General features: G+C 47.9%; 2 protein-coding genes across 3 annotated transcripts; both read right to left on the reverse strand.

Moving 5' to 3' along the window:
- Positions 1 to 1,707: 1,707 nt before the first annotated feature.
- PRR22 (proline rich 22) lies at positions 1,708 to 6,840 on the reverse strand. Its single transcript, XM_061601815.1, has 3 exons — positions 6,714 to 6,840; positions 5,419 to 5,472; positions 1,708 to 2,870 (listed from the first exon to the last, which is right to left on the reverse strand). Exons 1-3 carry the CDS (start codon positions 6,838 to 6,840, stop codon positions 1,708 to 1,710), a joined length of 1,344 nt encoding a protein of 447 aa, XP_061457799.1.
- Positions 6,841 to 7,676: 836 nt separating this feature from the next.
- On the reverse strand, positions 7,677 to 18,843 carry ACER1 (alkaline ceramidase 1). Of its 2 annotated transcripts, XM_061600918.1 has the most exons (7): positions 18,596 to 18,841; positions 15,853 to 15,956; positions 12,463 to 12,577; positions 10,921 to 11,059; positions 9,998 to 10,135; positions 9,220 to 9,357; positions 7,677 to 8,325 (listed from the first exon to the last, which is right to left on the reverse strand). In XM_061600918.1, exons 2-7 carry the CDS (start codon positions 15,943 to 15,945, stop codon positions 8,157 to 8,159), a joined length of 792 nt encoding a protein of 263 aa, XP_061456902.1. In that variant the 5' UTR covers positions 15,946 to 15,956; positions 18,596 to 18,841; the 3' UTR covers positions 7,677 to 8,156. The 2 variants fall into 2 exon arrangements, with proteins under 2 accessions (XP_061456902.1, XP_061456903.1); XM_061600919.1 differs by lacking the exon at positions 15,853 to 15,956 and having other exon boundaries at positions 18,596 to 18,843.
- Positions 18,844 to 26,843: the final 8,000 nt, after the last annotated feature.

A 26,843-nucleotide genomic window follows, 5' to 3' on the forward strand; every position in this document is an offset into this window, starting at 1 on the left:
ACAGGTGAGATGGTGAACAAAATTCGGCTGAATTGGCTCCAGCTGTGGCTCCATGCAGTGCTTGGGCTCCCTGTCAAATGGGCACCAGGGAAGGCAATGTAAGCCAGAAAATCCTGGGCTGGAAACTGGCCTGGCACAGATAGTGATGCCCTCAGGTGGTGTTGGGCATGAGGGCTGCCAGGGGACTGCAGAAGGGGTCTCCTTTAACCCACTCCAGGCCACCTTTAAAGGGCGCTCAAAGGCTCCCCCAAAAGTCACAGGTCACTAATCTTATTTCTAAGTGTTTCTGGGGGGGGGGGGTTGGAGGGGGGAACTGAACGTATGAGTGTGTGATCTGGGTTACCGAGTGAAATACCGATTTGCGGGAATAAATTAATTTTGAAATTAATTATAAGCGACTTTATCTGGAGAGGATTTGGAGGCAACAAATGGGGAGAGCTGAAGAGGAACTGGACTGATTTGGATCAGGATCTGTTGGGGATTCAACTGGGAGTGGGAGGTATTTATCTGATTGCTTGAAAAAACATGTCCTCTACCTCTCCAGAAATAATCAAGTTAGTTGAAGAGGAACGGAGTTGGCGTCCGCTGCAAATGAACTTGAGGGATTTATATGGACAGGCAACACGTTGAATGGCTTTCTGTGATGTCCAAGTTTCAAATTTGTGTCCGTACATTTACATAGTATTTGCAAATTTTATGCAAATTTGTGTCTAGGGGCCCTGAACCTTCCGTGCAATTAGCGACGCCCCTGTTACCTCACCACCCCCTTGCGTGTCCAGCGTCCTATTTTAAGTGATGCAGCCAGATGTCCGTACAGTATTGCCCTTTAGCCTAGTCAGTTCTCTGCCTCATCCCGCTGCACTATGGCATTCAGGGCAGACAAAAGGAAGGACTGCTTCACGCAGCGCAGAGTTAAACTATGGACTTGGCTCCCACAAGAGGCAGTGGCAGCCACCAACTTGGAGGGCTTCAAAAGAGAATGAGACAGACAAGGGCACAGAGGAGAAGGCAATCAAAGGCGACTAGCCACGATGGCTATGCTCTGCCTCCCTCAGAGGGAGCATACTTCCAAATATTGGTTGCTGGAAACCGCAGGAGAGTTGCTCTTGTGCTCCAGTCCTGCTTGCTGGCTTCCCATAATGGGCATCTGGTTGGCCACTGTGAGAACAGGATGCTGGACTAGGTGGGCCACTGGCCGGATCCAGCAGGCTGTTCTGATGTTTAGAGGAGCCTCTGGCCAGCCAGGAGGCAGACAGCTAACCCTGCTCTGTGCTTGTTTTCCTCCAATCGGTCCCTGCCAATTTATTAAAAATTAAGCATGATTGGCTCATCAAATCTCTTCTGACGTAGAGAGATTGCAAGGTGAATCATTCTGAAAAGAGGCTTCCTGTTATCACTGCATAAGCTTATACCAGATCAAATGTGCATTTGGAAAATGCAGCCTTGGCCTGTTTTACAGGGAACTGTAGTCTGAAGGAGAGCAGGATCTTGACTCCCCCACCCACCCAAACTACAATTCGCATGAGTGCAGGGGAGCTATGTAAGTTAAAACCGGATTCCATATAAGATTTAATTTACACAGTGAGTCCTCCCAGAGAGACAACTCAAATTTCTACAAAGCTCTTTTTTTTTAATAGACAAAATGGCAGGGTCTCTGGGGCTAACCCTGTCCCCATCCTTGATCAAACAAGACAACCCCAAGTTTAGTTAGCTGGCCAGGGCAGTGGGTTCCAGCCCCTGAGGTTCACTGTCGCCCCCCTGCATGGACACCCCCTTTGGTTTGCTAGCAGCAGATTTTGTTTTCTTGGCGGTTGTAGTGCTGGACTTTGTTTTCTCCCCGGGATCCTCGTGGAAGTCGTGTTTTGAGAGAGGCTGGGAGGCTGGCTGGCCTTCCCACTGCGATTCCTCCTCAAACACATTCACGTCGTAGAGGTAATCCAAGCTTGTCACGGCGCTGACGATTTCTGGCACACTGTAATCGAAAGACAAGAGCTCGTCGGGCAAGTTGAGCGACCGGATGTCGCTGGTCGAATCTTCGCCCGAGAAGCAGCTGTCCCTCAGGTTGTCCCCCAGGTGCCTGCTGGGGCCACCGTTGCTGAAACCATCCAGGGATGCCTCCGTGTCAGAGTTGACAGGGGAGCAGTCGAAGAGCTTCATGGCATCTTCCAGCAGGACCTTGTCAGGAAGGTTGAAGGACTCTTCATTATCGTCTTCTACCAATGGTTTCCCATTGGTGATGAGGCTCTCCAAGTCCACGCAGGCCTCCGATTCTGTCATGATCTCTGCGCTTGGCATGCTGAGAGCAGTTTGGTGGTCTTCAGGAGGGGCTTTCAGGACTGGAGGGTCCTCTGTGAAATCCAGAGTCTGGTCATTTCGTTCGAATCCTCCCTCTTCCAGAGGGAAGACCTTGTACGCTTGGAAGGGCAAATCATCGCAGTCTTTCAGGGGCTTGTAGGGTCCTGCCGGGGCAGGCTGCTCACTCAGATTCAGCCCGGGCACCATGGTGAGGGTTTTGTGTTCTTTGGTCTGCAGCACCAGGCCGCTGTGGAGAGAGGATGCCTCCATGAAGGAGGATCCATGGGCAGGGTTGCCGACAAAGCCGATGGGATCCACCAAGTGGGCCGTGGGGCCCACAGGCTTGAAGAAGGGCAAAACGAACTGAGGGCTGTTGGTGGCAGGCTGGTAATCCGGATACGGGACTGATTGGACAGGGCCCTTGAGGTATTTCTGGCTGTCCAGGAGGTACGTGTTTGGGGGACCTGACCCGCTGGAGAGTTTGTACACCGAGGGCTGGACAAAGTTGGCCGTCGCCCACTCGATGCGGTAAATCCGGGGGTCAAAGAAGCACCCGCAGGGAGCCATGTGGAATCCTGGGGAGGGAGAGAGTAAAATGAATGACAGAAGGCTTTAGACACTTTAGGAAGGCTTTAGGGGTGGGGGAGAAATTCGATTCAGTCCGCATGTGAAGCCGAATCGATCAAATTCGCACTTTCTGAAACAACAGGAGAACCAAAGCACAGTCCCCATGATATATTTTGGGGGGAAGTGATTTAAATGTGTGTTGGATGTGCTTTGAATGTACGGTGCTGATCTCCCATGCATTCCTGCGAGGAGCATATTTCAGCCTGAGGGCCGCGTTCCCTTCTAGGGGGCTGCATGCTGGCGGTGGGAGAGGCCCAGGACAAAAGAGGGCAGAATAATTAACAATTTCTAGCTTTGGCCATTAAGCTAGTTTACACACACACAGACACACACCCCATCATCCAGACAAGCAAGCGGCGCGATCGGAGTTCATTTCTGGCCAAGCAAAAACACCCCAAAAGGATGTGAGGCATGGCCTGGGGGAGAGTTCTGAGGGCCTCATTTGGGCCCCAAATTTGAGGTCCCTAACCCTTGGGACTAATGGCTCGATATTTAGGGAAGTGTCTCTTGTGCAACCCTCTGCAAATGTACCCGGATGCAAGTCCCAGCTGAGTTGCTTATGCTGGAGACAAGCAACTGGGGCAGGAAGCATCAGACGCTGCCCAGGACTGGGAGATGCACTGGCAGAAGTGGTTTGTACTGGGGACGTTTTCGGCGGAAGAGCTGGACAGGGAGGTGTATTTAAAAGTGCTTCAAATGAAAAAAAGTCTCCTCTCTGCTGCCCTCTGCAGATGAGGGTAAGGCTAAGTTTGTAAGAGAAGCCGCAATTTTGAGACGGAAGCCATGAAAGGAGGACAGTTTTCCCTGGGCTCTGGTAACGGATCCTTTGGGGGACTGTGATGGTGGGCAGTGGATTTGCCTTTGCTCAAGCTGCTTATTTGTAAATACACTCCAAAGGCTAGCATCCAGCTTAAGTGTTACTCAGAATGGGCCCACTGAAATTAGAGCGGCTGAGTCCATTAATTCTGATGGGTCCGCTCTGAGTATGACTAATGATGGATGCAACCTAAATATTACAGAGCAGGGCCCAGATAAGTGCTGTTGCCTACCCTGGCAGAGAGGCCAAATGTGGGTCTCTTGGCTTTGGCTGATTCTGTACAATTTTCTCAGGTGATATAATCTAGGGTGGTGACACCATGATTCCAATGAAATAAGGGAAAATCTGGAATTTCAGGGTGATTCCAGACGGGTCATTCCTCGTCTTCCCAATCATACTCTTCAGCTCTAAGCTCTAAGCTATACATCTCAGGTGTCAAAGGCCAGGGTGAAGAGGTGCGTGTTCAGCATTTGCTGAAAGCTGTACAGTGAAGTTGCCTGGTGCACTTCTGCGGGGAGGGAGCGCCTCATCTTAGGGGCTGCCACAGAGAAGGCCCTTTTCCCGGGCCGCCATTCCCTGAATTTCTGAGGGTGGCAGAACTATCAAGGGCCCCCCCTCTGCTGCTCACAGCACCCAAGAGGGTCTGTAGGGTAGGAGGCAGCCTTTCTGATATCTGGGGCCTATGTTTAGGGCTTTACATGCTAACGTGAGCACTTTGAATTGGGCCCGGAAATGAACCAGCAACCGATGCAGTTGTTTTAAAATGGGTTATATGAGATCTAAAGGGAACCCCAGCCAGTAATCTGGCTGTTTCATTTTGGACCAGGTGAAGTTTCCAAATTGTCTTCAAGGACAGTTCCACAGAGTAGGCATAACCTTAGCCATATCAGGTCAATTCCCCATATCAGCCATTTCTTAAAAAAAACAAAATCATTTTAAGTCACTGTTTTCTTTTAAAACCGATTCTTTGAGTTGTGCTAAAGCGCTTGCTTTATTTCAGTGCTGCTGCCTGGTTGCTCCCAAGGCTTTTTAAAAAGCTGGAAACTGCATTGAGTTTGCAAATAATAGTTTAAGAAGTCCGAAAGCGTGGCAAGAAAATCAGGAAGACGGAAGACAAATGGAAGGAACGCGTTGCAACGAATGGGAGAGGCGGTGAGGTCTGTTGGGCTTTTTTTTTTTGAAGCTATTTAGCATTAATTAAAATGTCATTAAAAAAACAGCATATCAAAGCCACTTTAAATTTTTCCAGCCTCTTTGCAAAATCTGGCAGAGGGACCGGCTGCACCTGCACAGATTGCTCTCCTGCTCTGCTCACCCAAAACAAGTCAGAAATGTTGGCAGGGCAGCCTGAGAAAAGATGGAATAATTTAGGTGGGAAACGCAGGAAGTCACTGATGGGATGGTTGTGTAGATGCCCTGTGGAAAAAAATGAGTGTGCCTGTCCTATGTTCAGCAGGGCTCCTGTGCGTCCCCCGTCCCCCCCGCCATGGCAAGAAAAATCAGAAACCAGTTTATGCCACAGAGAAAACCGACCAAAAATTATTATATCAGAAATGATGGATTTGGCATGATTGATACAGCAGGTGACAGAAGGGCAATTCCCTCAATTTTCTTTCAAGGATACCTGTTGATCTTCCCTCCCCTTAGTTCTTCCTGTCTACGCACCGCATAAGCGTTACCTGCTGGGGGTAGATCCTTCTCTTGATTGTGGGGATGGTACAAACTGGGTGTCCCTGTAACATCAACACACATAAAAAGAAACCCCTCGTGCTCTGTCCGCTGTTCTCGTCTGCTCTTGTCATTCCCCCCCTGCTTTTCCCTACGACCTTCTTGCTCTGCTTCTGGCTTGAGCACCAAGGGGCTCAGCGAAGGGTTGCCCTTTGGGTGGGCCCTTAGCAAAAGAGTTGCATTGCAAGCTGCCTTGTTCTTTTACGCTGCCAGTTTGCTTTGCTTTGCCTTTTATAGCCGACCTTCCTGCAGTGGATTCCTGCATTGCGCAGGGGGTTGGGCTTGATGGCCTTATAGGCCCCTTCCAACTCTACTATTCTATGAATACAAAACTATTGTGCCTTTTTGCTGGGACCTTCTCTGTCTGTGTTACAGTGAGTTTTGCAAGAGCTCAGTTCTCAGCCAAATCATAGAGTTGGAAGGGGTTTATAAGGCCATCAAGTCCAACCCCCTGCTCAATGCAGGAATCCAAATCAAAGCAAATGGCTCCTTTAGACTGCTGCTTTGCTTGGCCTTGTCCTGACCTCTGTTCCTATCTGTTTTTCAAACAGGTTGGGCGTTCTTTCTTTTCTTCTTGTGCATATCTTTCTGCAATGAGTTTTGCAAGATCTCAGTTGTGAGTCTGAATTGCTCTCAAATGCTCTTTACTCTCCTGTTACCTCTGTGCATCAGAAAGCTGTTGTGTATTTACGTGTGGTTTTGTGTTTCGGAAGAGCTCTTTTTCTAGACCAAATTTGTGGCGTGGGGTGGGTCTGGATCCCACATGGAATTTCATCCTCCTGTGCTTGACCCCTCACCAAGAAATAATGGAATATCATTTGAAAAGGCATTTGTTTTGGTGGAATGCACTGTCACCGTGTTTCCTTCTGTAGCAAAATGGTGCAGTCTGCAGCAACATATGTGGCACGTTGGTGCAATTATATGCAAGACATGCTTATCACAAAAAATGTGCAGACTAGGTGGGAAATTGGCCCGACAGAATATCTGGATCTGCCACTAGCAGGGGAAAGGAAAGGAGGTTGGAGCAAATCTGTATTTTGGAAGGGGAGGGGATGACCCAAGAACACGCTCCCTCATCGCCACCCTCTTGAAGCCCAGAAACACCTGGACGAGGTGTGGGGGAACCTTTGGCTCTCCAGACTCCCTAGGCATTTGTCATGGAGGCTGCATCTGGGCTTGATGCGAGGTCACTAGCTGCATCCCTGAAGGCCAAGGGAAAACCACCACTGGCTGAAATCTATCCTACCTACGGAGGCAAGGTTTTCAGGGAGGACAAAAGCTGGGAAGGGTTGGTTTGGGTGGCCGTCCGGTTGGTCTAAAGGCCTGGGGGTGTACGTCTCATGCTGCGGGTAGAAGAGTTTGGGTTGCTGCATAATCCCTTTGTGGTGCTGAAGGGCAGTCTTCCCATCTGGACGCCCTTTGCGGAGGGGAGGGGGGACGTCTCCGCGAGGACTGACTTCCTGGAGGCTGTTGCCATGGAGAACAAGTAGTTCTGTTTTGATGGTTACTCAGGAAAGGGTTCCAGGTTGGCAGTAGAACATTCTGAGGCCTTCAGAGATGGGAGAGGAAGGGATGGTGGAGGGGAATAAGCATGATGGAGAATGAAAATAAAAGATCTGATCAGGAGCATCTAGGATTGGGTCCTTTGTTTCTCTTATAAAATTTCTGGTACCTAAGTGCCTCTGAGCATACACAGAATTGTTTTTTTTTCTTGAGGAGAAAGAAGTCGCTGTATCTGGGCAAAGTGCCCCTGAGTTTTTCTTAGGTGATATAGAAAACCATATTCCAAGCCTGATCATTTCTCTGCCTAACTCATTATTGGATACACTGACTGGCAGATCCATCTTGCCTCTCAGTTGTCATAAGCTCCGCTTGTCAGAAGTGGTGTCCCACTTGGACTGCACTATAGACCCTCCGGACAGCAATGTTGTAGTATAACCTTGCTGAAGGATTGCAGAACGAGTGGAAGTCGAGCAAAATCCGTCACAGATGCACTTATGTGTCACAAAGATGTTGCAGACCCCACCCACCATAAAACACCTGTCTGGAAGGGCTCTTGATCTGCACTTCTCAGAGTAATGAGCAGATTGGAAATTTCCACTGGATTTTGTGCTTCTCCAAATGTATGGAGAGGAAATGCATCCTCTTTTTAAAATGTGTTGTTGTGAGAGTAAATAATACAAATTCCCATGCAAATGCATGTATGCAGTTTTCTTTAAATGTAGTTTAATAGGGAAACGAGGCAGAACACACTTATGGGGTGAGCAAATTGTATGGTCCAGTATCGTCCGTCCCACATTCCCAGTTGCCCCTCCAGATCTCACAGCAATGGCCTCCCTGAATAGATAGCTTAAATACTTTTGAGTTGCACCCACTGTTCTCTGTTTGCTAGCACAAGGCCTCTTGCACTAGTGGGTGTGTGAATTTCACCACTGCGCGACAGAGGAATCCAACCCAACAGCTGCACTAGCAGAAACCTGTTGATGCAACAGATTGCACAATCTACAGCGCAACATGGTGATCTGCAGCCGGCTTGTGCACAACAGCATCTGGTTAGCGCAAAACATTTCACAAGCAGAACATACACACCGCTAAGTGGCTTCTAACTTGGCACTACACTGGATGCAATCTTTGGACATGTTAGGGACAGCACAGGTCTCCTCGGACCGTCTTTGATCTTGAGGCCACGCTAGCACTGTTTATGCAGATTTGGGAGGCTGATGTAAGGCATCGATATGAAGCTGGTGTTGCTGGGCCAATACTCCACGTCTGGCTCCGCGCTTGGCAGTTCAAATGCGACGTCGAAGTACATGCACACGTTGGCACAGTAGAAGAGGGCCACACTGATAAAAACATGCCTGTGGTTAAAAGAAACATGCCTTGTTGAGTGTGTGTTCAGGGGGACGTGTCTCTTTCAGGCAGAAGACCCGTGGCGAAAAGGAGAACTGGCGGCGGTGGTGGTAGTTGTTGTGAAATGTATAACCAGAAAGTCCCAGGGTGGGTCACAACAATATTAACAACAGTTTAAAACAAATTGCGTTCACCATTAGAGAGGGTCCTAAAATCTCTCTCTCTCAAGTGTCTCATGTTGGCAAGTGTGTGTCTGGGAGGTATGTGTATTTAATACTATTAGTATTAGTATTAAATGTGTAACCCACCCACCACCAGAAGGTCCCAGGGCAGGCCACAGCGATTTAAAATACAACTTTAAAATGCATTTGAAACATTACAATTCATAACTAGAGCAGGCCCTGTGTGTTTGGGGATATGTGTGTCTTTGAAGTGGAATATATGTATACTTGTGTTCAAAAGGAATATATTATCATCATCGTCACCACCTACCCTTCACGAGAAGGACCCATAACAGTAGGAAAAAAATACTGAAAACAGTTTAAATTACAGTTCACAACTAGAGACGGTCCTCATCGTTGAGGTTATATTTGGGGGTATGTGTGTCTTTGAGGTGGAAATTATTGTTTCGGACAAGAGTCATAGACTCCTAAAACTGCAGAGGGGGCCTTTAGTGTATCTGATCCAGGGAACTGAAGCTACAGTATCCCCAAAAGGGTCGCTGACCAGCCTCTGATGGAAGACCTCCACTACTGGAGATCTCGCCAGCCTACTAGGGTATCGGTTCCATTGTCACAACTGTTGTTACTGTCACAAAGTTTATCCTAATGTCCATCCGAAGTCTGTCACCACCCAATCTGCCCTGTGAGGCAGCCAAGAACAAATATTTGACCTCTCCTTACCAGAAGCTGTGAAAGTAGCTGAAGCTGACCTTTTGACAGACTCCACATAAAAACTTATCAGTTAGCCAGCAGGAAATGGAGATGATCCACCATGCTACCATTGTTGCAAACAGGCGGTGGACGCGGGGGTTATTACACCTAAGGAAGAGAGGCCAAAATTCAGGATGGTTAGAGCCTTCCATTAGCCCAGGCGTTCCTAAAGGACTGGGCCCGTTAGTGTCCCACAGAAAAAAACATGGACCAAATTAATTGAATAATTGAAGACTCTGCTGAGTCTACCCACAAAAACAGATCTGTGTTTTCTCTCTGTATGAGCCCCTGTTCTGGCTTTCATTGCCTAGGACCTGAACCCTGGACATGACTACATCAGTGCAGGAGTCCTGCAGAAGTGGGAATTGTCCTCTGTTTGGACCATCCCAGCAAGCAGCCATGAGTAAGACAATCCCTCCGCCAGAAGTCACCTCTGAGGAAGAATCCCAAGGAATGGTGATGTCTTCATTCTTGCCCATGACTCCTCCCTAGGAACTCTCTCTGGTCTGGGGATCCCACTGCTACCACCACTACATCATCACTCAGAGGCTGGAGCACATGCTTCAGGAACACAGATCGGATGTCCACCAAGGGGGAAAAGGGGCCCCAGATGCAGAACAAGTCCAGCCCTCAGTCATTGACATTACTGATTGTAAATGGGGCAAAGTCAAGAGAACAGGAGGGTGGACGACCCTGAAATAGCCTTTCAAATGTTTGTATGGTTGCAATGCCCTCCACCTATTCTTACTTCCTGACTTCCACGCAGGTCGAGTAGACGATGTGAAAGGCAATGCAGTTGAGAGCGTAAGCGTTCAGGGCTGGTTTCAAGAAGGTCATCAGGCTGCTCAGGACAGTCAGAATGGCCACCAACGACATGAACTGCTCCCTGTCAGGGTAAAAACAGCACAGTATGTGTGCTGGATCGCTGAGGGTCCTTTGCAAAACAAGCAACAGGGTGAAGACACAAATATATGGAGAATAAGGCTATTAATGACTATTAGCCATGACGGCTGTGCTCTGACCCCATGGTTGGAGGCAGGGAGCTTCTAAGGACATAAGATTATGAGATTGTGTAATTTTATTGTATTTTTTGATGTTCACCGCCCAGAGAGCTATTGCTAGTCAGGCGGTATATAAGTTTAATTAATAAATAAATATAAATAAATAAGATCCGTGCTGGGTTAGGCCAAAAGCCCCTTTAGTCCAGTTTCGGAGCAACTTCCTCACTAGGAGCTATCCATGGTGCTGAAACACTTAGGAGCAACTTCCTTAGTAGGAGCTATCCATGGTGCTGAAACGTCTAACCTGCCTTGCCCCATGAGTTCATCCATCTCGGGACTTTCCCCCAGGCCACGCCCCCTTTCCCCCAGGCCTTGCTTTATTCCTTGAACGTTTTTGACTGGCTGGAAATTTTTCCTTGAACTCTGATCATGCCTGTTGCTTACCTGGGTGGAGGGCAGAAAGGAACAGTGTGCGTGTATGTGCACACAGACTAGCCTATTACACAAAGGTAATATTTGTATTCATTGCTCCGCCCACCCTTGACATGTGGCCCTTGGGAAGATTGCCGAGAAGGGAATGCGGCCCTCCGGATGGAAAAGCTTCCCCACCCCCTGCTTAAACAGGAGCAGCTGGTTCCTGATTCTCTCCTCAACCCCCCCCATTACATACCTGTTCTTGATGAATCCTGGGAAATGACGCATTGGGAACCAGAAAGCGTAGCACCAGCCCATCGTCCACAGAATAGCGATCTCATCAAGCAACTGTCCTGCATAGCTGAGGGTCATGTGAAAGTAGATGGAGAACACGCCTGTAATGGCACAGACGGACCTGTGTTACCTCTCGCACCGTCCAACCTGTGATGGGGCGCCTTTAGAGGAGACCCCACCTCACTGGAGTCTGGCCTGACAGGGTTAATGGGGCCCTGCCCCGCCGAGGGTGGCCCCAACTGCCTGCCGTCTGACTTACTGTACAACCAATCCGGAGGTGGCTACTGTCTGTCATTGGTCTCTCTCTACTGCTGTTTTCCTGCCCTGCTGGTCCCAATCAGCACCAGCCACACTGCCCCACTTTCTGTCCTAAGAACCGTGCCGCTCTTGCCCCTGAACAATGCGGCTGGTCATTAGCCCACTGAAAGAACAAGCGGCCTATAAGTGTGCACAGGATGCTTTCGCCATTGCCACCCGGGGTAACTCCAAACAGCATGCACACATTTGGATTTGTCGCAAATGTTTCCAGGCACAGTTTGGCCCCCTGGTCCCAGGGACGTTGTCCTATGAATCGGCAACCTCCAATAGCATCTGTCGTGAGCCATTCTGTTCAGATCTTGTAAGTTCAGGTCTGTGGCTTCATTTATGGAATCAATCCATCTCTTGTTTGGCCTTCCTCTTTTTCTACTCCCTTCTGTTTTTCCCAGCATTATTCTAGTGAATCATGTCTTCTCATGATGTGTCCACAGAGTTTCAGCATTTTAGCTTCTAGTAATAGTTCTGGTTTAATTTGTTCTAACACCCAATTATTTGTCTTTTTCATGGTCTGCGGCTTCAACGTAAGAAAATGAGAATCAGGCTAAATATGCTTCTTTATACAAAATTTAGTTAGTGCAAATTTTACAAAAGCTTTTGTGACTGGGCTGGGCCCTGAGATCCTTTTTTGTTCAGCTACCCCGCAGGGGTGACAGGACCTGTCCATTTTGGTTTTCTGTGTTGCTTACTTTTGCAATCTGACGCTCAGTTCCCCAGGTTTTTGCAGCAATTTGCCGTTTGTTTGTTGTGTTGTGTTTAAACTCTCATGAACATTTCCCCAAATAAACATATTTTTGTCTGCTCAGTTTTGAGCAAGGCACAAGTTTTTGACAAGCAGTTTCTCCTAACAGAATGCATTTTTGTACAGTATTTTCACAAATATATTCACTGAATGGTCTTTCTGAAAGACCCGTCTGTAGACGGTCAAGCTGTGCCTCCAGTTCTTTAGACGGCAACGTATATTACTGCTGGTTAACATCCTTCAAAATGTGGCTAGTCAGCACTGCTGCATTTGCTGGTGCCATCATCATCATCATCATCATTATTATTATTATTATTATTATAGGATTTATTAGTCGCTGTTCATTCTGGTGGAGCCGCACCCAAGCACCCACCCAGACAATCTTGTTTCTGACCTGAGATCTGAGGAAAGAAAAATGGGCACATTTCTAATACTCCCACAACCTACCAATAAACACCTGCAGAATGGCGAGGCCTTGGACAGGCACCGGACTGTAATTCATGTATTGGGGGCTCATCCATACTATCAGAGGCGCCATGATGAAAAAGAACAGGTTGCTGAACTGGAACAAGGAATGAGAAGACAGCCGCGTTATTGTTGTTGCTATTGTTTACTGAAGTATTATTACATCTCTGTCCCACCTTTCCTCCCAGGAGCTCCAGGCAGTTTGCAAACATGGTTCTCCCTCCTCCCCGTTTTATCCTCGCAACAACCCTGTGAGGTAGGTTAGGGTGAGAGGCAGTGACCGGCCCAAGATCCCGCAGTGAGCTTCATTGCCGGGGGAGACCCATAACTTTGGGTTCAGCACAGAGAGAGAGGCAAGCCACTCTGTGCCTTGCTGGCTCCCAGCCCCAGACTAGCCAAGTCTACCTCCTGGGCTATTGGTTTCCTGCCTATAAGATGGCGTCCAGCCAGGTGAGGGGGAGGTGAAGCCTACCCCCTCCTGAAAGAGCATCACCTGCCAGTTATTCCTGTGGCAACGTGGCTGGCTCTTCAGTCATGCTTAACAGACTTGGCCAGGACCAGTGCCTTAACAAAGGGACTGGCTTGACCAGTTTCTGGTTCCGGCTGCTACAGATTCTCCCATCAGCTGCTTATGAGCTCCCCCCACACACAAACATTAGATTCTCATCTGCAGAGATACACGCACCATCCTGTTATCGCCGTCCTGGCCTGCACATACGGATGGGGGAAATTTTGATTCAGTTCACATTTAAAGCCAAATCTATCAAATTCACACTTTCCGAAAAAATATGATAAACGAAACACAGCCCTCCTTCAAAACTCGTGCTTATCCAGATTTTGTGATGCACTTCTCAAACTGGAACAAGTTCATTAAGGAGGATGCAGACAAACTAGCACAGGTTCAGAGGAGGGCAACAAGGATGATCAGGGGACTGGAAACCAAGCCCTATGAGGAGAGACTGAAAGAGCTGGGTGTCAGCTCTACACTGCATCAGCAGTGTCCGGGGGGGGGGCTGGAAATTCCTGGGTCTTTGGCAGGGAAGGAAAGTCCTTAGCCAGCAGTCGGGTTGTAAATCTGCCAGGCCTATCCGAAGCGTACTTGCCGAGTCAGAAGTCCAGAAGCGAGGTCAGTGGAGGTCCGGGATCAATTGCCAAGGAGGTCAGTCAAAGAGATGCTGCAGGGAAACTAGGTCTACACAAAGCCACGCCTGACATTGCAGTCAGCAACAAGCTGCAGCCAAGGTGTGCCTTATAAAGAGCAGGATGGACAGCAGGTGTGAGCCCTCAGCGTTTGGGCCTTAAGGAGACAGGCCTGCCTCTCTTCTGCCTGACCTCCTGCTGTCTACGTTCTGCAGGTGAGGGGGGAGTATCCTGTTCACTGTCTGTGTCTGGCTGCAGGGCCTCTGCTGTCCCTGGGGTGCTCTGCAGCTGAGGGGCAGAAGGAGCTGGATTCTCAGGAGGCTCCTCCATGTCTCCTGCTGCTCCTGGGTCTGCTGCTGTTACTCCCGAGGCGTCCTCATCTGAGGAGTCCTCTGATGGGGCCATGACACTGGGCATGAGAAGAGAGATAATAGCACTCTTCAAGTACATGAAAGGTTGTCACATAGAGGAGGGCCAGGATACGGAATAATGGGCTCAAGTGACAGGAAGCCAGATTTCAGCTGAACATCAGAAAAAATGTCCTAACTGTTAGAGCGGTATGACAATGGGACCAATGACCTCGGAAGGTGATGGGCTCTCCAACCCTGGAGGCCTTCTAGAGGCAGCTGAACAGCCATCTGTTGGGAATGCTTTGATTTGGATTCCTGCATTGAGTAAGGGGTTGGACTCGATGGCCTTATAGGCCCCTTCCAACTTTACTATCCTATCAATCTATGAAAGAATGTTTACAAACATGCATGTATTAGGGCGGGAAGAGTTCACACAAAATGAATATATTCGTGAATAACACACCCAAAGGTGCATTCTATTAGGTGAAATTGTGCAAAACTGTGCACATTAGTCAAAACTGTGTGCAAACGTGTTTATTAGGAGAAATTCACACGAGGATTTTCATGAGGATTAAGAAAGCAACGCAGCCACCCACACACAAAGTACTGAAGAAATGCCAACAAGCACCTTTAAGACTGGAAGAATGAGGACGGAAAGGGACAGATCTTTCCATCCCTTTCTGCCCAGAGGATATGTTTGGATTCTTGTGTTGAACCCTTGCGAAACCCCTGGCTCCGTTGTGGCTTGGGGTGGGGTGCAGGAAGATGGAGATCATAGCAAGCCTCCCTCTCAGTCACACTCTGGCGTGTTGGGTGCCGGGGAATCGGAGGGCGTGGTGTTTCTGTGACTTGCTCCTGCCATGGGAAAGGCAAAATCTCCATCTAGGCACTTCCAAAGCTGCTGGACCTGGATCTGCAGATGAAACCAGCTTGACTTGCTCAGCGTCTATTGTGCTGGTTGCTGTTTCCCCATAGCAGGGCTGCGTAAGACATGAAATGATAGTGGCTCCCGAGGCCTCTGACCTCACCTTTTTGCAATGATCTTGCACAGACGCTCCCAAACTCTGGTCTGTGGACAACTGGAGCGCGGATTAGGTGGCCCATGGCACGTCCACATTAAATACCCGTGTTAGCTTTAGTTTTTCAAATTTACAATTACATTTCTGCCTTTCTTCCGAAGAGCTCAAGGTGGCATACAAACATTTGCCTCTCCTGATTTAGCCTCACAACAACCCTGAGGGGTAGACATGCTCGGGGGGAAATGGCGCCGAAGCAGAAACAACAGCGACCTCCCTCCTGAATCCTTGGTACGTTTTAACACTGATTGTTTCATTTTATTTCACTGTTTGACCCTGAAATGCTGGAGTTTTGAGGTTGCTGGAATGCAAGAGGGTTTGTTTTGATTCCTAGCCGGCTGATATCTCCTTCAGTCAGAAGATACAGCCCTATGTCCATCGGAGGCAGATTAGGCTAAGAGAGACAGTGACTGGCCCCAGGTCACCCAGTGAGCCTCGAGGCCAAACAGGGATTTGAACTGACGTCCAGCGCTGTAATCACTATGCCATACTGGCTATCCAGCTTTTTCATTGTACTTTCGTTGCTTCTTCCATTGCATTGAATTGCATTACCATTGTGACTAAGGTCCACATTTTCACAAGCAATGTTTTCCCTGCATGATGGCCGCCTAGGAACAGGGACTCCCAGAGGGATAAAACAGGCATCCTCCCCCTCTCTAACTGGGCCTTTGGGGGTTTAGCATGGCCTTCCAATATTACTGCAGGCTGCAGAATGGCTGGCCTGGGTTATCAATTCCTAAAGCATGGCTGTGTGTCTGCATGAACAATGTCTCATCACCATGAAAGACTGCCTTGCGGAGATTTACCGTGTTGTAGTATTCAGCGATGTACGGCGAGTGCACAAAGTTCTCCTCACACCAGTCGACTTCAGCACTTTGATAGGCAAATATACTAGGCATCCTGACACGAGCTTCCAAAAAGAGGGAGCAGGGAGACAGAAAAATTAGTTAGCACCTAAGGGGGGGGGAACAAACCTGCCCATCCAGGTCTTCCACATCTCTTAAATAATGTTCCTTGCCTTTGTGCTACCTGGCTGCTAGCTGGAGTATGAGAATCTTTGCCTACCAAAGCGTTCTGTATAACTCTGAAGTCTGGCTAGTCGCCACTAGGCCATTTCAGTTAAGAACATAAGAAGAGCCTGCTGGATCAGGCCAGTGGCCCATCTAGTCCAGCATCCTGTTCTCACAGTGGCCAACCAGGTGCCTGGGGGAAGCCCGCAAGCAGGACCGGAGTGCAAGAACACTCTCCCCTCCTGAGGCTTCCGGCAACTGGTTTTCAGAAGCATGCTGCCTCTGACTAGGGTGGCAGAGCACAGCCATCATGGCTAGTAGCCATCGATACCCCTGTCCTCCATGAATTTGTCTAATCTTCTTTTAAAGCCATCCGAGCTGGTGGCCATTACTGCATTCTCTCAGGTTCCCAGTTTTCCAACCTGAAATTCAGTTCTCTGTGTCTCCGCAGCAATTTGCTATTTTTTTCTTTCTCTTCACAATCCTCGTGGAAATTCTTCTGCATTTTAGTGTGGGTTTCCCTTCACCAACACCTTTTTGTATGCAGAACATATTTTAGCAAGCAATTTCTCCCAGTGTGACGCATTTTTGTATGCTGTGTCCACTGATACATGATCTATGCCTGCATCGCAAAATTCGGGTGAGTGCAAATTTCAAAGGATGGCTGTGTTTCGGTAAGTGCTAGTTTGATAGATCCAGTTTTAAATGTGAACTGAATTGAATTTCTCCCTCCCTGCCCTCCCCCCAGCTGCCCCCCTCCTATAGAGAGCCCAGATCCAAAGGCAGAAGCTCAGTCACTTCTGAGCTGAAGACAGCTCGAAGATGCAGAGTGCCCATCTCAAAGGCAAGGACCCCTCAAGATGAATGGGCTACTCATAAGGAGCTGCTTCCTTATGAGTAGACCCAGCTCCTTAGATGGCTCTCATGACCTCCAGCTGTACCTAAGGTACGGTTGAGCTGGCTCTAGGATAAAAGCTTTCAGTTCCTTGGGAAAGTTGCTGGAACAACTTTGGTGTGCCGCCTGTTTGGCTGGCTGTTGACTTGCTGTGAGCCTGTGCTCTCTGGGTACAGGACCTTGACCTGTGACTGGCTTTTGTCTCTCTTGTTGACTGCCATCCACCCAACTTGATCTTGGACTGTGACCTGGCCTCAATTCTTTGGACTCTCCTGTAAGTTGTCTCTGATCCCTGGCAATCCTATTCCCTGAAGTAGGGCTTGCTTTTCCCATTTTAAAACCCATTCTCCACCTTTCCACGTCAGTGTGCAATTTTTAAAAAGTCCTCATGGAAATTCTCTAGCATGCTAGTGTGAATTTCTCCTAATATATGCATTTTTGCAGACATTCTTTCATTGGAGAACGTGACATTCTTTCATTGGAGAATTGCATTGCAAGCTTGGATAAGTGCAAATTTTGAAGGATGGCTGTGATTCGGTTCCCATATTGTTTTGTAAAGTGCTCATTTGATAGATTCGGCTTTAAAATCCTGAATCGAAGTTTAGAAGAGGAAATGGAATGTTGGGGTAAGGCAAGGACATGAACAGTAGGTGGTGCTAGACCCAGTGAAAGGCAATGCCACCCACTGAACTGATTCCTATCAGGTTTCAGTCAGACCAATTTGGAGATTCCTCGTGTGGAACCCGGGACCTTTTTTTGCATGAAAAGCAGAAGTTTTACCACTTTCCAAACAGAATGCCCCGGCTTTTCCTAAAAGGAGTTTCAGAAGCAGGATTGCAAAGGATCTGTTGCAGTGACTTGCCACAACTTCTGGAGTCTATATTTATTTATGTAGAAGTAGGTGACATTTGATTCAGTTCGCAGTTCAAGCCAAATCTACCCAACGCGCACTTTCCGAAACAATCTGAGAACCGAAACTCACAGCCATCCTTCGAAATCCAGCCTTTTCTGAATTTTGCGGCGCAGTTTGCCAACCAAACAAAAGTTTGCAAAAATGCATCGGTTAGGGAAAAGGGTCCACAAAAATGAATATATCCGGGGGGGGTGGGGGACTGCGTACAAGAAATTGCTCCAGAAATGAGAAGTGAATTTCATTTTGGGAAAATTAGAAACGGAGATGACCAAAATGGAAAGAGCTTTCCATTCCGACACGGAAGTGAGCCCTCTGGATCTGAAAGCACGCCGTCCTTAATTCCGACGAGACGTGCATTTTCAAGTTGCTCTGACTCCCAATGCAGCTGTAGGCACTGGTGATTGGAGATGTTGTCACCTTCTCTGCCAGCAGACTCCTACCACAAAGCTTGACTTGGAGTCAGGGTGGCAATGATGCATGTTTGCTCAGAATTAAGCCTCGCTGAGTTCACTGAGGCTTACCCCCCAAGTAAGCGAATGTAACTGCAGCCTTATTATCCAGATGATCTCCCCTATCCATTTTGGTTCCTCTAGCCTTCTCACGCTGAAATTCCCCACAGGAGTTACGACAAAACGCGGCTTTCGGCTTGCAAGGGTCCCTTCCCACCTCTCCACTGTCCCCTCTCTTGTTAGATATAATATCATTCCTGGGACTGCCACCTCTTGTCCTACCTGCTCCTACTCTGTATCTCCACCGAGATGGAAACCCCAGGTGTTGAAAGAACTTGCAGGAGTAGTTGCTCGCGACAGGCAGCCTGTGGAGTTTTCTTCTGACTCGGCAACCTGTCTGGCCACCTCAGCAGAGAGGCTGACGAGATTGGCAGCCCAAGGCAACAGATGGGCCAGTGAGGAGCTTCCCTCCAGCATCTGCGTAGCCTCTGCAAGTGGCAGGGCTTGACATGTATTTAAATACACATCTACATGGCAAGGCAAATCCGAAAGCGGCCCAGAGGGAGTGTGACACCTGGGGTAGGAGAGGTGAGCACAGAGGCTGCGCCCTGGAACTGTTTCACACTCTGAAAACGTGTTTCGACACACTTCAAGGTAGTTATCTCACCGCATCAGGCCTTCTCTTTCTCTGAATCGGCACCAGCACATTGTTCCATTTCATCATTGCATCTGTTGTTGGATTGTCCCCAAGGCATAAGGTGCTTCCAGGATTGGCACCACAGGTAGGCACTGCTGGGCACCTGCCAAGGGCCCACACATCACTGCAAGGGCCAAACTCCCATTCTCTTGAGGTTCCTGCTCCTTGGCCCCTGCTGGCATTCACCTGGCATCTCTGAGCGTGCAAGCAATGTCTCCTGGTTTTGGAAGTTTGAGGTTATCGGTATTCTGACGTTTTAATTAAAAATTTGTATTGTTTTTTGTACATATCTAAAGAGGTCCTTGTAACAAGGGATGTGTGTGCTTGTAACCTGAATTGGGCCCGGAAACAAACTGGCAACAAATGATGTTGCTCTTGTGTCCTGCTTGTGGGCTTCCCATTATGAGCATCTGGTTGGCCACTGTGAGAAGGAGGCTGAACTAGAAGGGCCCCTTTTGGCCTGATCCGGTGGCCAGGCTCTCCTGACATTCTTACGGGTAGGGATGAAGAGATCTGTCCATTTCAGTTCTCTGACTTTCTTCATTTTTCCAACCTTAAATTCAGTTCTCCACATTTTTTATTTTAAATCCTCATGAAAATTCTCCAGCATCTTAATGCAAGTTTCTCCAATAAACACATTTTTGGCTGCGGTTTTGAATCATGTACACATGTTTGCAAGAAATTGCTCCTTATCTAATGCATTTTCCTTTATTTTCCCTTGTATTCATTTTTACACACCCGTCTCCTTTTTTGCAAATGTTGCCTAGAGAAGTGCATTGCAAAATCTGGAGAAGTGCAAACTTGGAAGGATGGCTGTGTTTAAGTTTTCATGTTGTTTTGGAAAGGGGGAGTTCGATAGATTCAGCTTTCGATGCCGACAGAATTGAATGTTTCTTGGAGGTTAGCCACACTGCACGCCAACTTCTCCGCCATAGATTTGCGGCAGGGCAGGGCCCTCGACAAAACCTGGGCAAGAAGCGACAGACCAGCTGCAGGAGCAACGAGGGTGCAAAGTGTCAGCAAAGTGTCACTTTCAGTGCCTTGGAACCACTGCTGACTTGTCTTGTTCTTCCACCTCCCATTATGCAACGGCCGATTATTGCGGAGGAGCCCTCTGGCGCATCCAGACTAGCATGAGATGTTTGTGAGTGGAGTTGAGGAAAAGTTTCCTAACAGTTTCCAAAACTAGAGTTGGCTAATTTAAGGCATCCTTCCCCTCCCAGATGGTGGGCAGATTATTCTAAGAACTTGCAGGGGGGAAAGCGAGAGAGAGAAAGAGAAGTAGAAATTGTGGGCAGATGTTGAAGAACAAAGGGTTCCAAATTTCCATAGTCTGGAACTGTGAGCACATGAGAGACATAAAGCAAGCTACCTCCAAAACAATTAGTTCTGTGTGGCCTTGGAAGATTTGATTGTTCTGTTTGCAAAAACTCCGTATCGCCTGATTGCAATAAAACCTCTAAGGTGTTTACCAAAAAAAATCAATGATCTTTAAGAAGAGAAACAAGAAATTAAAAGCATGTGTAAGATAATGAAAATGAAAAAGATTAAAACACATCAGCATGTTTCTGACTGGATAGCTTAAGTAGAAGATTACAAGAAGGCACCTGCCTGATGGGCCAGTTGGCAGGGAGTTCCAAAGGGTAGGTGGTGATGTCATGCTAAACAATCGATTTCTTACGGCTACAACACCAGGATGATGCAGCAGCTGTAACAGGGCCAATTCCACAAATAGTGGGGTAAGGCGACCCTGCAAGTAAACGGGTCCTAAACTGTTAAGGGCTTCAGATACCAACCGTAACCCCTTGAACTTGACCTGCTAACAAATTAGCAACCAGCGCAGATCTCTGAGCAAGGGTGTTACCCGCTGACAGGGTATCGATCCTCTCGGCGACTGCGCTGCAACATTCTGCACTGGACTGCAGTTTCTGGCTCGAGTGCATGGGAAGCCCCGCACAGAGTGCATTGCAGAATGCGATGCCCCCTTGTGTGATTGGCTGGGATGCAGAACAAGGGGCTTTTTTGCTCAGTGCGCAGACAACAGAACTCTCTGCCTCAAGAATACACTCCCCCTTTTTGCTGGCTTTTCAGGACACATCTCTTTTTTTGCTTTTGAGTTGAGCTAGGCGGCCATCCTGTTGCGATGCTTGCTGTCATTTCTAGAGCTATGATCCCATACGCAGGTACCTTGGGCAGCAGCAGCCGTTGCCCGTTGAGACTGGTAAGGTGGGAAACAGGAGGACCAACAGTAGGTGGCGCCAATGACAGGCACAGCCACCCCAACTGGTGGCAAGTAAGAAGCCCAGGTGAGTGGGTGCAGGCTGAGGTTGATGGAGAACTGCTCCAGTTGCCCTAACGGGCGAGCCTCCAGTAGCCTTGGGACTCTTCTCGTTGAGCATTCACCCCGATTTGCATACACACAAAATGTGCATGGAGAGTCTTCTGCAAGGCTGATGATAACCGATCAATCATTCTGATTTCTTTGCCCGGCATTGGTGGTGAGGGCTGTTAGGGTTAGTATCCCCTCCCCTGAAATATTAGACAGGCGCCGTCGTCCCTGTTGTCTTTTTGGCGCCTGCTGAAGACCTTTTTCTCTTTCAACAAGCCTTTTCAGTAGAGACCTTATCCCAGTTTGCGTCTGTGCTGGAATGGCTTTTTCAAGATGTTTTTCAAGTTGCTTTTAGAAGATGTTTTTGAGGATGCTTTGTGCTTACATATTTTAAAGTCTGTTTTTAAGATGTTTTAGAGTGTTTTTAGTGTTTTTGTTTGCTGCCCTGGGCTCCTACTGGAGGAACAGCAGGATATATATTTTATTATTAATAATAATATATTATATATTAATATAGTATATTGTAATATTGATGTTAATATTATAGTTTATATCAGCTGGACATTAGGATAAACTTTGTGACAGTAACAACAGTTGTGACCATGGAACCAATACCCTAGTAGGCTGGCGAGATCTCCAATAGTGGAGGTCATCCATCAGAGGCTGGTCAGCGACCCTTTTGGGGATACTGTAGCTTCAGTTCCCTGGATCAGATACACTAAAGGCCCCCTCTGCAGTTTTAGGAGTCTATGACTCTTGTCTGAAACAATAATTTCCACCTCAAAGACACACATACCCCCAAATATAACCTTAACAATGAGGACCGACTCTAGTTGTGAATTGTAATTTAAACTGTTTTTGATTTTTTTCCTACTGTTATGGCCAGCCCTGGGACCTTTTGGTGAAGGGCAGGTGGTGGTGGTGGTGGTGATGATGATGATGATAGACTTACATACTGCTTATATGCCACAATGGCTTCTAAGCCAGTGGTTCTTGAACACCACACACGCAGAGAGACCGCTTGAAAATTGCCAAGGCTCTTGGTGGACCCCTTAATGATTTTTCTGTCTCTTGTAGCAATTGTCATGCGCTGTGCGAGATGCTGCATGATTTTTATTTGTGTTTTCATTGCCCCTTACATTGTATTTTAATATATTACAATTTGCATTCCATAGAATTCAGATTGTGATGCAATCAAATGCAGTATAAGCGATTACAATAAAAATGAAAACCAATATGAATATTAAATGCGGAGGTGATATGGACCCCCTGAATGACGCTCCCAGGCCACTAGTGGTCCGCGGGCCACAGTTTGGGAGCTTTGTTTCTAAGCAATTTACAACATAAAATCTATTATAAAATACACACATCATTAAACTGTCCAACTGCGATTCAGTCAGAACATTAGAAAAAACTCCACTCGTCATTAAAATATGTAATAGAGCAAACCTGGAGTCTGAAAACAGTCAAATCAGTTCAACGAAATCAGAAGTTCAAGCACAGGGTGTTGACGCACACTTTCTAGTAGGCTGAACCCAGCTAACTTCTGCTAAGAACAGACTCATTGAGATCAGTGTGTCTTAGCTACTGAGAAGAGTCTTCTTAGTGACTGACTCACCTCCTTTCACTCTGATTGGCTTCAATCAGCATGAAAGGACCAAGAAGCATGTTGTTAGCCAAGTGAGAAGACTCTTCTCAGTGGCTAATATGCTCCCCTTTCATTCTGATTGCCTCATGCAAAGGGACCCTGCTGGGACACTCGTCCCAAGACCCTGGACGACTGCACCCCTGGTTTCAATATTTGGAAATGAGTTTGTTGCGCAACCCTGCTAAATCCACTTTAATTGTGTGGCATAAATGTGCTGCTTGCTGTAGGAGTGAATTATATCCACAAACTGGTTGCAGTCTGGAGGTGTCTTGGAGTGAGTCTTTTTAAGCTCTAGTTGCAGGCACACCATACATTTAAAGCACACTTATGTTTAAAGCACAGTTCCTGGGAATTACGGCTTGTCCCGTGCAGAGCTACCATTCCCAGCACCCTTAACAAACTACTCTGCCGATTCAGGTCATTTGTAATAGGTCTCGGTGCTTTACTCCCAACAAGCAGGAGGGCCTGTTTAGCAGCAACCCATGCCTGGCTTCTGGCTGTTCCTCGCCCTGGAAGCCACAATGATGGAACAGCAACCAGAGTCTGCTGACTTAACCTCGCAAGGTGTGTGGCCTCACGTAGGGAGAGGCAGCCTTCAGGTATGTGGCTCTCCAACAATGGAGAAAAGGATCAAAATTCAAAGCAGCACCTTTGCTTCTAGCTTTTAAGCCGAGCCCGAAGTGAGCCAGCTCCAGCAGGCAGCTGCCAGACATCATGGCCTTGCCCTGAGCCCAGTCTCTCCTCTGGCCGGCTCCACAGCCAAGGCAGGCTTTGTGCTGGGAGTAAAGTGCCAATGCATGTCACAAGTGACCTGAAGGCAGTGGAGGGTAATCTATTCTCCCCTCTGCTTGTTCCTTGTGACGTCCTTTCCTGGTTCTCCCTGTCAGGTTCCCACCTGCTTGTGGCTGCTGCCTTTCACTAGGCACCACCAGGGATACCACCAGTCCGGACCGTCCTTTATATGGTTTCTCACTCCGCTCTAGCACAGATCTCACTAGATCCCCCTGCTAGGCAGCACCACCAGTCACGTCCTATAACCAATACTCCCAGAGACTTTGCCTGAGTCTCTCTCTAGCTGGTTACTTTTGTGACTGCGTGCTTATGCTGTTCCCAACCCCCTTGTATCTTTATAGATAACGCATACAACTCTGGGTTGCTCTGGATACTTGAATTGTTATTATTCCTCCCTTCACCGCTGCCACCATTAGATACTGTTTCTGTTCAGCCTTGGTAATTACCTTGCCCTCCCTTCTGGTATGTATATCCCCCAGCCAAGGATCAGGCCTTTGGTAAACCAAATAAGTATTTATTAAATATCAGAAATAACAAGATTAGTTTTAGAATGTTTCACAAGCGTATGGTTTCATCTATTCCTGTTTTGTACTTGACTTATTATTAATCAGAACTCCAACTCCCTCTTTCCTGACACCTTCTTCTCCGCCCTACTAACATCCACCCAGATTCAACTGTCATTCTTCCATTTATACTCCCAGCCATTCAAACGCTCAGCCAATCATCCAGCATTCTACTGCTCATGTACTCCCCCCTCCTCTTTCACTCCACTTACCATATGTCTTCTATATAAACAGCACTTACCATATTTACACTATAAGCAGGAACATCACATTCCTCCTGTAAAGTATTTGTTGCTTTTGTCGGCTTTGCTCCTCCCCTTCTTCCCGAACTCTTCCTATCTCTGTTCTCAGTTGGTTAGTCATGGCTCCCTGAACAGAAGCTGCGTGGTTGCTTCAGCACATGTGACTTGACCACTTTGGGGTAATAAACCATAAGTTCCTTTCTTCTTTCAACTGCCAGCTCTAACAGACCAGTAATTTCTGCCCTCCTGTGCAATATATATCTACCAGAAACTCGAACACTTGGTATGTATGGTGTTATAAAGACAACAGAGAGCTCAGTGTTTGGAACCAGCCCCTCCACCCCAAAAAATTCAGGCTTCCACATTGCCCCTGTGGCGATGACTTTGACTGTAAGCCAGGTAGACAGTTTGTAATCTAAATTGCAAAGAGAACACAAATCCAGGAGATGTTTCTCATGCTCTCACAGACACGTGCACAAATGCCATTGTCCTTTGCACCCTTGGCGTCTGCAGTGCAAAAGGAATGCTTGCTCGATCACCCCCTTGTGGTTTTCTAAGGCCTGTTGGTTGATCCTTTTTTGAAAAAAGATCTTTCATTTAGAGCATTTCTACCCTGTGCTTCAGCCAAAAAGGCTCTTGGAGCATCTTACGTGCAATCCACAAAGACAAGATCCGCCCTGTCTGGTTTACAATCAAAGAAGACGCAACAGAAAAGGAAAAAAGGACAGGGCGGGAAGAGGGAAAAAAGCAAACACTGTAACACGCTTTCGTAAAGTTAAATAGTTGTTTTCTTATCAAGACCAGCAGGACTGGGTGCAGTTCAGGGAGAAGAGGAGCCCGACCAAGCTGGTCTTGATGGAGGGACCGGTGGACCCCTTCCCGCCCACTGCCCTAACATGCAGTCATAGTAGCAGTTGTTCCTGTTAGCGTCGGTAGTGTTTAGACCCAGCCTTTCTGAGGACAGATCCTTCCAAGGACCCTCATGACCGAGTGACATCAGCGTGCATGGGCAACATCACAGTACTGCAACTCCCAGAAAGAAGCAAGTTGGGAGGATCCTTCCCGCAGTGCCGCTCGGGAGAATGTGCGTGTGCAGGGACATGCATGCAAGTGCGCACAGAGGGGACAGCTCAGCTGGAGCAAGCTCTGGAGTCTCCTTTGCCCACCTCTCCAACTCTCTTTTCCTCAGTGCGGAGCAGCTGGTGACAGTTGCGTGTTTGTTCCCTGCTTCTCCCAGGCTCAATGCAGCGGATGGGAAGCTCTCTGTAGTCTGTGGTCTCAGACCCTTTCCTTTTTTGGGAGGTGGGTCCCAGGAGGGACCTTATGTCTCCAGCAGCCTGTGAGCTAACCAGCGAGAAAGGGGAGTATGTTAGCCATTGAGAAGAGTCTTCTAGTGTGCTTCCTGGTCCTTTTCTACTGATTGGAGCCAGTCAGAGTGAAAGGAGGTGAGAAGACTCTTCTCACTAGAAACAAATGCATTGGATACCACGCAAGACTTTTTTTTTTAAACGGGGCCTTATCTGGACTGTACATTTAAGGCTGTATCATACCACTTTCAACAGTCATGGCTTCCCCCAAAGAATCCTGGGAACTGTAGTTTGTGAAGGGTGCTGAGAGTTGTTAGGGGACTTATATTCCCTTCATTGAGCTACAATTCTTAACAATCAATTGACAATCAACCATCCATCAGGAAATTCTTTGATTTCAGGTAGTGTCTGCCGATGCCGGAGACAGAACCTGGGACTTCCTGCAGGGAAAGCACGCACTCTGCTACTGAGCTGTGTCTCTCCACTACCCGGCCGAGGGCAGAGGTTGCTGCCTTCGGGCTTGCAGTCCCAGGGTGAGCCATTTCATCTTGTCTCTTTGATTTTGTTTTGCTGCTGTAGTCTGTGTGGGCTGAACCCAGGCTCCCCAAACTGTGGCCCACGAGCTTTACTCAGGTGGCCCATGGTAACAGCATCTCTGAATGGTGTCAGCAGCACATTACATATACATGTGGACTTCCATTTTTGTTGCTTGTTTTCATTTGCTTTGGGAATCGTAGGGAACCTAGGAACCTGCATTAGACCATTCGGTCCATCTAGCTCAGTACGGTCTTCACTGACTGGCAGCATCAGGGGGGTCTCTCCCAGCCCTACCTGGAGATGCCATTGGGGATTGAACCTGGGCCCTTCTGCACGCAAGGCGGATGCTCTGCCACTGAGCTGTGGCCCTTCTCCAAATTTCACACCATGCTCTCATTCTGCATCCACGTTTCAC

This window comes from Rhineura floridana, chromosome 18, assembly GCF_030035675.1.
Source record: "Rhineura floridana isolate rRhiFlo1 chromosome 18, rRhiFlo1.hap2, whole genome shotgun sequence".
NCBI lineage: Eukaryota > Metazoa > Chordata > Lepidosauria > Squamata > Rhineuridae > Rhineura > Rhineura floridana.

What these genes read in the sequence shown, in the direction of transcription:
- PRR22 (XM_061601815.1), bottom strand. Translation starts at nt 6,840, where the DNA reads ATGCAGCAACCCAAACTCTTCTACCCGCAGCATGAGACGTACACCCCC. An exon ending in TGAAAACCTTGCCTCCGTAG is followed by an intron (nt 5,473 to 6,713) that starts GTAGGATAGATT and finishes TTGATGTTACAG; the next exon opens with GGACACCCAGTTTGTACCAT. An exon ending in GAAGGATCTACCCCCAGCAG is followed by an intron (nt 2,871 to 5,418) that starts GTAACGCTTATG and finishes CTCCCTCCCCAG; the next exon opens with GATTCCACATGGCTCCCTGC.
- ACER1 (XM_061600918.1), bottom strand. Translation starts at nt 15,945, where the DNA reads ATGCCTAGTATATTTGCCTATCAAAGTGCTGAAGTCGACTGGTGTGAG. An exon ending in CCAGGATTCATCAAGAACAG is followed by an intron (nt 10,136 to 10,920) that starts GTATGTAATGGG and finishes TTACCCTGACAG; the next exon opens with GGAGCAGTTCATGTCGTTGG. An exon ending in AGCTACTTTCACAGCTTCTG is followed by an intron (nt 8,326 to 9,219) that starts GTAAGGAGAGGT and finishes TTTTAACCACAG; the next exon opens with GCATGTTTTTATCAGTGTGG.